The 12,356-nt window shown below is 41.2% G+C and overlaps 1 protein-coding gene across 1 annotated transcript; it reads right to left on the bottom strand.

Moving 5' to 3' along the window:
- Nucleotides 1-3,080: 3,080 nt before the first annotated feature.
- LOC131353802 (serine/threonine-protein kinase pim-1-like) lies at nucleotides 3,081-7,344 on the bottom strand. The gene is made up of 9 exons (XM_058390877.1): nucleotides 7,071-7,344; nucleotides 6,886-6,943; nucleotides 6,364-6,461; nucleotides 5,489-5,539; nucleotides 4,787-5,008; nucleotides 4,107-4,263; nucleotides 3,843-4,019; nucleotides 3,602-3,712; nucleotides 3,081-3,463 (listed from the first exon to the last, which is right to left on the bottom strand). The coding sequence occupies exons 1-8, from the start codon at nucleotides 7,251-7,253 to the stop codon at nucleotides 3,606-3,608; spliced, it is 1,053 nt and encodes a 350-aa protein (XP_058246860.1). The 5' UTR covers nucleotides 7,254-7,344; the 3' UTR covers nucleotides 3,081-3,463; nucleotides 3,602-3,605.
- Between the last annotated feature and the right edge of the window lie 5,012 nt (nucleotides 7,345-12,356).

The following is a 12,356-nucleotide window of genomic DNA, read 5'->3' as shown; positions in this document are numbered from 1 at the left end:
TTGATACTTAAGTACTTCTGTAATGTTTGACCAGTAGTATCTGTACTTTCCCTCAAGTACAGAAGTTGTGTACTTTGTCCACCTCTGTACATATGTATAGATACATACATGATCAGCCATAACATTATGACCACTGACGGGTGAAATGAATAACACTGATTCTCTCCTCATCATGGCACCTGTTAGCGGGTGGGATATATTAGGCAGCAAGTGAACATTTGGTCCACAGAGTTGATGTGTTAGAGGCAGAAACAATTGGCAGTCATAAGGATTTGAGGCAGTGTCATGGAATCCTTGGATACTGCCATCCATGTGGATGTTACTTTGACATTTACCACCTACCTAAGTATTGTTGCAGACCATGTACACCCTTTCACTTAAACGGTATTCCCTGATGGCTGTGGCCTCTTTCAGCAGGATAATGCGCCATGCCACAAAGTAAAAATGGTCCAGGAATGGTTTGATGAGCACAACAGTTAGTCTGAGGTGTTGACTTGGCCTCCAAATTCTCCAGATCTCAATCCAATCGAGCATCTGTGGCATGTGCTGGACAAACCCCACCTGGGAACTTACGAGACATAAAGGATCTGCTGCTAACATCTTGGTGCCAGGTACCACAGCACACCTGCAGGGATCTAGTGGAGTCCATGCTTCGACGGGTCAGGGTTGTTTTGGCAGTAAAAGGGGGACCAACACAATATTAAGTAGGTGGTCATAAGGTTATGCCTGATCGGTGTATATGATTATATAATGAAACGTATACAATTGTATAATATAAACTCCAGCAGTTCTACGTATGTTTAAAAGGATATTCAGTACGAGTATATTCTCAGGATGAGCTCAGTTTTCATGATTACAGCAGAAGTTTTTAAACACAAGTCTACATTATATTCATATGAGCTTGTCGACTGAAGCAATGGTGACATTTGGGCATAAACTGTTGATGGGAAGTGCAGATTTTTAAGCTATCCATGTGTGTTCATCCACAGCAGCAGAAGTGGAGTCATAAATGCAGACAGCTCCAAGACCATAAATATGATGATATTGAATGAAAGCAAATAGCAGCCAGTTAGGTATAATGATCATAATTTATTTACAGGAATTTATTTACGGTAATTAAAATTTATTTACAGGAATATATTTATAGGAATTCTAATTTATTTACAGGAATTCTAATTTATTTACAGGAATATATTTACAGTGATTCTAATGTATTGGTAATTACAGTATCTCACAAAGTGAGTACACCCCTCACATTTTTGTAAATATTTTATTATATCTTTTCATGTGACAACACTGAAGAAATGACATTCTGCTCCAATGTAAAGTAGTGAGTGTACAGCCTGTATAACAGTGTAAATTTGCTGTCCCCTCAACATAACTCAACACACAGCCATTAATGTCTAAACCGTTGGCAGCAAAAGTGAGTACACCCCTAAGTGGAAATGTCCAAATTGGGCCCAATTAGCCATTTACCCTCCCCGGTGTCATGTGACTCGTTAGTGTTACAAGGTCTCAGGTCTGAATGGGGAGCAGGTGTGGTAAATTTGGTGTTATCACTCTCACACTCTCTCATACTGGTCACTGGAAGTTCAACATGGCACCTCATGACAAAGAACTCTCTGAGGATCTGAAAAAAAGAATTGTTGCTCTACATAAAGATGGCCTAGGCTATAAGAAGGTTGCCAAGACTCTGAAACTGAGCTGCAGCACGGTGGGCAAGACCATACAGCGGTTTTACAGGACAGGTTCCACTCAGAGTAGACCTCGCCAAGGTCGACCAAAGAAGTTGAGTGCACGTGCTCAGCGTCATATCCGGAGCCTGTCAGTGCTCAGACCATACACCGCATCAAATTGGTCTGCATGGCTGTCGTGCCAGAAGGAAGCCTCTACTAAAGATGATGCGCAAGAAAGCCCGCATACAGTTTGCTGAAGACAAGGAGACTAAGGACATTACTGGAACCATGTCCTATGGTCCGACGAGACTAAGATAAACTTATTTGGTTCAGATGGTGTCAAGCGTGTGTGGCGGCAACCAGGTGAGGAGTACAAAGACTAGTGTGTCTTGCCTACAGTCAAGCATGGTGGCGGGAGTGTCATGGTCTGGGCCTGCGTGAGTGCTGCCGGCACTGGGGAGCTACAGTTCATCCCCCACCTTCCGTTTGAGGATGCCCCACAGATGCTCAGTAGGGTTTAGGTCTGGAGACATGCTTGGCCAGTCCATCACCTTTACCCTCAGCTTCTTTAGCAAGGCAGTGTTCGTCTTGGAGGTGTGGTTCGGGTCATTATCATGGAATACTGCCCTGTGGCCCAGTCTCCGAAGGGAGGGGATCATGTACTGCGACATACTGAAGCAGAGCATGTTGGCATTCGTGGTTCCCTCAATGAACTGTAGCTCCCCAGTGCCGGCAGCACTCACGCGGGCCCAGACCATGACACTCCCACCACCATGCTTGACTGTAGGCAAGACACACTAGTCTTTGTACTCCTCACCTGTTTGCCGCCACACACGCTTGACACCATCTGAACCAAATAAGTTTATCTTGGTCTCGTCAGACCACAGGACATGGTTTCAGTAATCCATGTGATTAGTCTGCTTGTCTTCAGCAAACTGTATGCGGGCTTTCTTGTGCAGCATCTTTTAGTAGAGGCTTCCTTCTGGGACGACAGCTATGCAGACCAATTTGATGCGGTGTGCGGCGTATGGTCAGCACTGACAGGCTGACCCCCCACCCCTTCAACCTCCGCAGCAATGCTGGCAGCGCTCATACGTCTATTTCCCAAAGACAACCTCCGGATATGACGCTGAGCACGTGCACTCAACTTCTTCGGTGGACCACGGCGAGGCCTGTTCTGAGCGGAACCTGTCCTGTAAAACCGCTGTATGGTCTTGCCCACCGTGCTGCAGCTCAGTTTCAGGGTCTTGGCAACCTTCTTATAGCCTAGGCCATCTTTATGTAGAGCAACAATTCTTTTTTTCAGATCCTCAGAGAGTTCTTTGTCATGAGGTGCCATGTTGAACTTCCAGTGACCAGTATGAGAGAGTGTGAGAGGGATAACACCAAATTTACCACACCTGCTCCCCATTCACACCTGAGACCTTGTAACACTAACGAGTCACATGACACCGGGGAGGGTAAATGGCTAATTGGGCCCAATTTGGACATTTCCACTTAGGGGTGTACTCACTTTTGCTGCCAACGGTTTAGACATTAATGGCTGTGTGTTGAGTTATGTTGAGGGGACAGCAAATTTACACTGTTATACAGGCTGTACACTCACTACTTTACATTGGAGCAGAGTGTCATTTCTTCAGTGTTGTCACATGAAAAGATATAATAAAATATTTACAAAAATGTGAGGGGTGTACTCACTTTGTGAGATACTGTAGAGTTGTCAATTAGAATTGGTTGGGTGAGTTGTTGGGTGCTGATGTTCTGACCCAACATGGCCTATCCATCATCTGTGGAATAAAAACATGTTTAAATTAATATAGAGAATTGTAGAACATAAAAGAAGAATGCAGTAGTGTTCTAGTACAATCCATGTGATCTAGATTATATTCTATGTTAGTTCATTTTAAGTAGATCTGATGTTTTACCTGGCTAACCTGAAAGGCCTTCTGTGAACCACCCATGTTTACTGATCTGCCTCAGGCTTGGTCTCTTGGTGGGATCTTGCTCCAAGCACCAGTTGATCAGATGGCGGCAGGCTGTGTGGGCAGGGATATGAAACAGAGACAGAAATTTAGTCACAAATTTTTAACTTCAGCTTGCAATTTCACTATCATTTTTCTCAGATTTGTTGTAATATCTCAAAATGCTGTTTTTATATTCTCTCACATTCAGACAGGCCAGGTATGAAATTGAGGGACCCAGCAACAATTTCCTCCTCATTACTGAAGGGCATTTCTCCACAGACTAAGCTGTGTAGGAGAATGCCGAGACTCCAGACGGTAGCATGGTCGGCGTAGTACTGTTGTTGCTGGATCCATTCTGGAGGCCAAAAATCTGGAGTTCCTGAGCAGAAGAGCAAGAACAACATCAGCAAGATCACAACTTAGATATTCCTTTCATTCTGTGCAGTATCTGTCGATGAGCAATTACCTGCATATTCCTCGTAGGGCGTGTCCTGCCACAAATCGCCACAGCCAAAATCTATCAGTTTTACGTCCAGGGTGTCGGAGTTGAAAAGAAGGTTTTCCGCCTTGATGTCACGGTGGAAAACCTTCCGACTTTGGCAGTAGCGGGCAGCCTCGACCACCTGCAGCATGAAATAATAATAATAATAATAATAATAAAAAATACCATCAGTCATTGAACACATAAAGAAAACTCTCAGGATCAAAATCAAACGAGCTCAATTAAATTTCCTCTAAACACAACTAGTTAGATGACTGTAACTATGTACTATACTCTAAAAAGAACAACCAGTCTCAGCAAGACTGGACCCTTACAGCCACATCACATAGTCACAGCCATACCATACATCAGTAACCCTAAATAAACAGTTCAATCACACACGTATCTAAATTACACACACACACAAAATACATGATACAAAAATGATGCCTTTGTGGATTGTTTTTCTTAGTATTACTAACTTCACCATTATTATTTGCATTGGTGCATCACTTTGTGTTCTCCATTTTTATGGGATTTTTACTTTGTGAAGCATCTGATAAAGCTATCAAACATGTTGTCACGAGTCAATCAAGAACAAACAAATCAACAGCAAACAAATTCTTTAGTTATGCAAAGAGGGGCCATAGTGAAAGATGAATCACCTGCAGCATGATCATTTTGGCCAGCACCTCACTGAGTGTGCCTCCTTCACTCAACAGTAGCTCATATACGTCCATGCAGGGGATTGGTCTTTCCAGGACTAACAGGAGGCTGTTGTCCATTTCAAACCAATCCACAAGCTGCAGAACGTACTGGCAGTGAGGTGGCTTTGACAGCATTTGCATTAAAGCCACCTCTAGATGGAGCTTGCAGGTCTCACCAGGCTAGCAATAAAAAAAAAAAAAACCCATAAAATTAGCATAGTTTCATAGTTTTCAGTATATGAAACCTAGATGCTGCTGTGAGCTAAGACTAATGTGACTGAACTGAGGAGAATTAGACTTTGAAAGAAAGATATTTGCAGCATATGGATGTTATGTTGGATGTGTTATCATGGTGAAAGTACGCTAGTTTGAAGTGTCATTTACCTTTAGCTCACATTATATTACTTGTTCAATTTATAATGAATATGTTGTTGCTTATATGTGATTTGATGTAATCTAGGTATTGACCATAACTATCTGATTGGGGTGAGGGCTGTTGACTTATGAAAGTAGTCAGCAACAGTGACTAATGCAGCATCTAGGATTCTTATACCGAAAAATGACAGCAAGTTGCATTCGTTTTGCATAGTTTTGGTCTTTAAAGAAATTGTGAACAGGACTTTATTGCTACTATAACAGCAGTCACGTAAGGTTACTTACAACTGTGATGTACAGCTCCGAGCCATCCTTACGGATGTGTTTAATGGCGACCTACAAACAAAACAAAAACAAAACGTAAACAAATAGGAACGGGCCTTAAGCATTAAATCTAGTAATAGCTCTGTTCAGTGTGTTATCTTATTTCGACCGATATCAGAACTAAAACCTAGACACATTTTATTTATACCATTTATAGGTTAGCTCTGTACCTTATGACAGTTGGTAGTGTAATGTCTCTAACTAGATAATCAACTTGTGCGTTGTAACCGAATAAACTACCAGTAAATTTTATAGGGATAATGTAATTGCATTTTCTAATGTGTAATCTGTCCCAGCATTTCCTTATTCCTGTGTCAGGAAATAAAAATGTGACATCACACGAGCTGGGGACAGAACCTGGGTGTCTAAAACCACTAAACACCTGGTGTATATATAGGGAGGCTTATCAAGGGAAACAGGTGAGGGCAGAAGGTGCGAACAGAACAGTGAAATAGGTGGGACAAATAACAACGAGATCACGTGACACAGAAATCATAAACACAAGCTTAAAACTAGTCCCGGGATTAATACAGTTCTATCTAATCTTATCTGATCTGATCTGATCTGATCTTATCTTATGAAAAACAAAAAAAGTATTTTAATAATCCTCTTTTTAAAAAAACAACGAGGAATCCTGTGAAGTAAACCTACAAAAAAAGGGATGCCCTACAATGAAATTACAACCTTATTATAGATTTAAATCACCAGAGAAAGTTTTTGGAGAAAGTGCACAGGCAGAAATCTGGACAATGCTCATGTCATTAACCTCATTAATGCTCTACAGTTCATGTATTGTGTTGACCAGTGCAATCTGCAGGATTTGCACAGGCATTTACCTGCTGTCCATCTTTCCTACGAACTCCTTCGTACACTGATCCAAAGCCTCCACTCCCCAGCAGATTTCCGATGGTGTACAGATCGAGAAATCTCTGTGCTAAAGAAAACAAATAAAGAAAGACACGAAATGAGCCTCGTGTTTGTTGTCCTCTTCTGTGTGTATGTAGCGCGCTGAGTTAGCATTAACGTAAGGGATCGCTCGCCTAACTCAAGATGCAGCAGAAATCACACGAAGCTCACACAGGTCGCATTTCACATCTCGAGGGGTTTTTAATAGCAACAGCGTTATTTATTTAAAGAAGACAACTTAAATGAGCAACAGAAATGAAAATAAAAAGATCGGAGCCGCACACATGCTGTACTCGCGGCTCAGGTGACTGCAGACTGACCACAACAAAAAACAAAAATGGCGCTCTGCTCTTAAAGGAGCCACAGCTTATTTCACTCGTTACAGGTGAAATGGTCAGTAATAAATCAGTGGTTTATTTCATGTATTTAGTTCAGTAATTTGTCTTACATACCCTTTGGATCACTGAGGAATTCCAGACAAGCAGGGTGTAAAGTGGGCACCTCTTGGACCTGAAATATCCAATATCACCTTTACAAAAGTATTCTCTCACATTATTTGTACACACATATTGCTACAGCAGCGTTTGGCTCAAGTATAAAAATAAGATATAACTTGAATTAAAAAAGAGTTTATTACCTCGTCGTCCACATCCCAATCCTCAGACTGGATGTCTTGGTAGGTTGTGAACTTTTCAGGCATCGGGGTGTCATCTGCCTCTGAGTCCAAGTCCCACATCTCAGCTTGCAGCTCCGTGAAAACGGGCATTTCAGCTGTATCCTGCGATCGGTGGTAGTCCATATCCCACACTAGGTCCATCATCTTCAGGAACGATGTATTTATATCAAGAATGCAGCACTTGCCAAAATCAGATAATCCTCTCTGGTCAGCGCGTGTGTTGTTCTGTTTAAAAAATAACCGTTGCCATGGCAATGACGCAAACTTCATTACGTCTTAAATTCTAAAACTCAGTCAAATCAAGGGGTGTTTTTTTCATCGTGAAAAAAAGTCTAATCAGTCTGAGTGAAGAACATTAGACCACTCATTTTTTCTTGTAAATATCAGACACCCGACAGACAAGTAAATCTGACTTGTGACTCTGGCATATTTACTCGAATTAATAAAGTACTTGAAGCAAGTTGCAAAAAATCATGTAAAATTTACGCCGTCTTGAAGCGAGGAATCTGCGCATGCGTGAAAAGTAATGCCGCGATGATTCAAGGCTTCTCGATCTCCATCAGTTCTCGAAGGGTAAGTACTATTTAAAACCGCATTATATTACGGATCATTAGATTTAATTCATTAAAGAAATTTGTCATCACTTAATTCTGTACCTTTGAAAAGTTTAGCGTGTTCTTGAGTTAGCTTTGTAAAACGAGCGCCATATAAGCTAACGTTAATGTTGTAGTCAAAGTTGCAAAGTGTTGAACAAGTTTTTAAGTTTTAGTTTTTTAAGTTTAAGTTTTTGTTGAATATTTGTCTCACATTCCCTCATTTTATATAAATCGTGCACAATATAAATCATTCCCCCAGTCTCTAATTACTTTACTAAATTGTGCGTTGTTTGTTAATAGGTCCCTTCTTTACTCAGTCGTGTCCACTTTGTAAATGACCACAACTCAAGAAACCAAGAAAAGCTGAACTGAACTATCTGCCACCACATCCTAACGGGGAATCCATTGAGACTTTAGAAAAAGAGCGACAAGCTTTGCTGGATGAAGTCAAAAAGAAAGACAGAGTCTTGAAAATTCAAGACAAAAATGTCTTGAAGTGATCTTAAGCTTTAAAGGTTTCTGTAAATGCTTGCTAATTCTTGCATTGTTATTTCTTCCTAATAAAAAAAAAATGATCAGCATTTTTCTACAAGGTTTGTTTTATACACTCTCTCCATCTTCACACAGCAGATCTTGTCTTGTTCTGGTTACAAACTTTTTTAATCTAAATGTTTCCTGGTGAGTAAAGTCCTTGTCTTTTATTATGGCTGTAGGTGAGTCCACTAACTTTTGTATTATTGGGGAAGTGCTGATGTACTTGGATTCGTTTCATGTTTTTGAACAAATCATTCAATCTCTTTTGCTTTATATCCACCTATTTGTTTATCATTGTTTTGTTCATCCTCATCACTGCTAGATTCCATTTCTGCTTCCTGACTGTTTATGATTAGTTTTTCTTTTTCCATTTGAACTAGTCCTTTCTTTCTTGACTGAGGAACACTGTTCCCTGCTTTAGATTTTCTTTTTGACCTGACCAGAGTACAACCAGCATCATCTGTGATCATGTTTTCTGGACCTGAACACTCATCATTACTTTGACTGTTAGTTGGTTGCGTGCTCTGTTTGGTGTTCTCATTCACATTAACTTGTTTTTTTTTCTCCATCTGATTTGTTTTACATGCAGAGGTGGACAGTAATGAAGTACATTTACTTGAGTACTGTACTTAAGTACACTTTCTGAGTATCTGTACTTTACTTGAGTATTATTTTTTCTGGAAACTTGTTACTTTAACTTCACTACATTTGAAAGACAAATATTCTAGTAGTTTTCCATCATTTTTTGAACTTGGTGGCAAAATGGACGAAGACAGATCATCGGCGCAGTGCGCGCATCCATGGCCCTACTTAGACAGTATGTTCCAGTTTTTAGAAAAGAGTAAAGATTCTTTGAGTTTTAAATGTTTGTTTACCGAAAACAAACCACATGGCAGCCTACAAAAACTCTCCATCCAACCTGCGGAAGCATATTGAGGTCTGTATACTTTTAATTTCTGGTAAAAGCTTGAAATGGTGTTGTCTGTACCCTGAAGTATGTATGGTAAGGCAGCTGTTTTATTTTTTATGTATTTGTTTGCCTAGTTGCTATAGCTTTGCATATATTCACCACCAACGCATTGGTAATGATGTTAGTTAACACTCAAAAACGTATGCTGCGTCCAAATTCTCATACTATCTGTCCTAAACAGTAATCGAAAATAGAATTAGTATGCCCCAAATCGTGGTATGCTGAAAAGCGTATTCCAAAAATTCCCGGATGGTCTACTACTTCCGGTAGAAATTGCAAGTGCAGAGTTGTGTAGCTGGGTTTTAAAGCAAGTTGGATTTTTTTTGCTGCATTTACAGACCACTTGATTCAAATGTGCATGAATGGATACACACAGATGTGTACTTCTTTACTGGGGGTGGTAGGGGTGTTAAATAAAAAATGAAAATGATTATACCCGTCTTTTTTTTTCAGTTCAGTTGTTTAATTTCTACAGGTTTTGTAACATTCTAAAAGCTCTTAATTCCACAGATACTACAAACTGGTCAGTATATTCACTAGGTTGCTACAAAAGGTACTGTAAGTATTGCATACAATAATGCAGCAATAACAGAACAATGCACTGACATTTACTTTTTACTTTTGATACTTAAGTACTTCTGTAATGTTTGACCAGTAGTATCTGTACTTTCCCTCAAGTACGGAAGTTGTGTACTTTGTCCACCTCTGTACATACACTATATTGCCAAAAGTATTCGCTCACCTGCCTTGACTCGCATATGAACTTAAGTGACATCCCATTCCTAATCCATAGGGTTCAATATGATGTCGGTCCACCCTTTGCAGCTATAACAGCTTCAACTCTTCTGGGAAGGCTGTCCACAAGGTTTAGGAGTGTGTTTATGGGAATTTTTGACCATTCTTCCAGAAGCGCATTTGTGAGGTCACACACTGATGTTGGACGAGAAGGCCTGGCTCTCAGTCTCCGCTCTAATTCATCCCAAAGGTGTTCTATCGGGTTGAGGTCAGGACTCTGTGCAGGCCAGTCAAGTTCATCCACACCAGACTCTGTCATCCATGTCTTTATGGACCTTGCTTTGTGCACTGGTGCACAGTCATGTTGGAAGAGGAAGGGGCCAGCTCCAAACTGTTCCCACAAAGTTGGGAGCATGGAATTGTCCAAAATGTCTTGGTATGCTGAAGCATTCAGAGTTCCTTTCACTGGAACTAAGGGGCCAAGCCCAGCTCCTGAAAAACAACCCCACACCATAATCCCCCCTCCACCAAACTTTACACTTGGCACAATGCAGTCAGACAAGTACCGTTCTCCTGGCAACCGCCAAACCCAGACTCGTCCATCAGATTGCCAGATGAAGAAGCGCTCCAGAGAACGTGTCTCCACTGCTCTAGAGTCCAGTGGCTGCGTGCTTTACACCACTGCATCCGACGCTTTGCATTGCACTTGGTGATGTATGGCTTGGATGCAGCTGCTCGGCCATGTAAACCCATTCCATGAAGCTCTCTGCGCACTGTTCTTGAGCTAATCTGAAGGCCACATGAAGTTTGGAGGTCTGTAGCGATTGACTCTGCAGAAAGTTGGCGACCAGAAAGTTCGCACTATGCGCCTCAGCATCCGCTGACCCCGCTCCGTCAGTTTACGTGGTCTACCACTTCGTGGCTGAGTTGCTGTCGTTCCCAAACACTTCCACGTTCTTATAATACAGCTGACAGTTGACTGTGGAATATTTAGGAGCGAGGAAATTTCACGACTGGATTTGTTGCACAGGCGGCATCCTGTCACAGTTCCACGCTGGAATTCACTGAGCTCCTGAGAGCGACCCATTCTTTCACAAATGTTTGTAAAAACAGTCTGCATGCCTAGGTGCTTGATTTTATACACCTGTGGCCATGGAAGTGATTGGAACACCTGATTCTGATTATTTGGATGGGTGAGCGAATACTTTTGGCAATATAGTGTATAATGAAACGTATACAATTGTATAATATAAACTCCAGCAGTTCTACGTATGTTTAAAAGGATATTCAGTACGAGTATATTCTCAGGATGAGCTCAGTTTTCATGATTAGAGCAGAAGTTTTTAAACACAAGTCTACATTATATTCATATGAGATCGCCGACTGAAGCAATGGTGACATTTGGGCATAAACTGTTGATGGGAAGTGCAGATTTTTAAGCTATCCATGTGTGTTCATCCACAGCAGCAGAAGTGGAGTCATAAATGCAGACAGCTCCAAGACCATAAATATGATGATATTGAATGAAAGCAAATAGCAGCCAGTTAGGTATAATGATCATAATTTATTTACAGGAATTTATTTACGGTAATTAAAATTTATTTACAGGAATATATTTACAGGAATTCTAATTTATTTACAGGAATATATTTACAGTGATTCTAATGTATTGGTAATTACAGTATCTCACAAAAGTGAGTACACCCCTCACATTTTTGTAAATATTTTATTATATCTTTTCATGTGACAACACTGAAGAAATGACACTCTGCTCCAATGTAAAGTAGTGAGTGTACAGCCTGTATAACAGTGTAAATTTGCTGTCCCCTCAACATAACTCAACACACAGCCATTAATGTCTAAACTGTTGGCAGCAAAAGTGAGTACACCCCTAAGTGGAAATGTCCAAATTGGGCCCAATTAGCCATTTACCCTCCCCGGTGTCATGTGACTCGTTAGTGTTACAAGGTCTCAGGTCTGAATGGGGAGCAGGTGTGGTAAATTTGGTGTTATCCCTCTCACACTCTCTCGTACTGGTCACTGGAAGTTCAACATGGCACCTCATGACAAAGAACTCTCTGAGGATCTGAAAAAAAGAATTGTTGCTCTACATAAAGATGGCCTAGGCTATAAGAAGGTTGCCAAGACCCTGAAACTGAGCTGCAGCACGGTGGGCAAGACCATACAGCGGTTTTACAGGACAGGTTCCGCTCAGAACAGGCCTCGCCGTGGTCCACCGAAGAAGTTGAGTGCACGTGCTCAGCGTCATATCCGGAGCCTGTCAGTGCTCAGACCATACACCGCACACCGCATCAAATTGGTCTGCATGGCTGTCGTCCCAGAAGGAAGCCTCTACTAAAGATGATGCGCAAGAAAGCCCGCATACAGTTTGCTGAAGACAAGGAGACTAAG

The sequence above is a fragment of the Hemibagrus wyckioides genome, linkage group LG06 (genome assembly GCF_019097595.1).
Source record: "Hemibagrus wyckioides isolate EC202008001 linkage group LG06, SWU_Hwy_1.0, whole genome shotgun sequence".
Lineage (NCBI taxonomy): Eukaryota > Metazoa > Chordata > Actinopteri > Siluriformes > Bagridae > Hemibagrus > Hemibagrus wyckioides.
The sequence above is the reverse complement of the archived record's forward strand: the minus strand, read 5'-3'. Positions and strand labels throughout refer to the sequence as shown.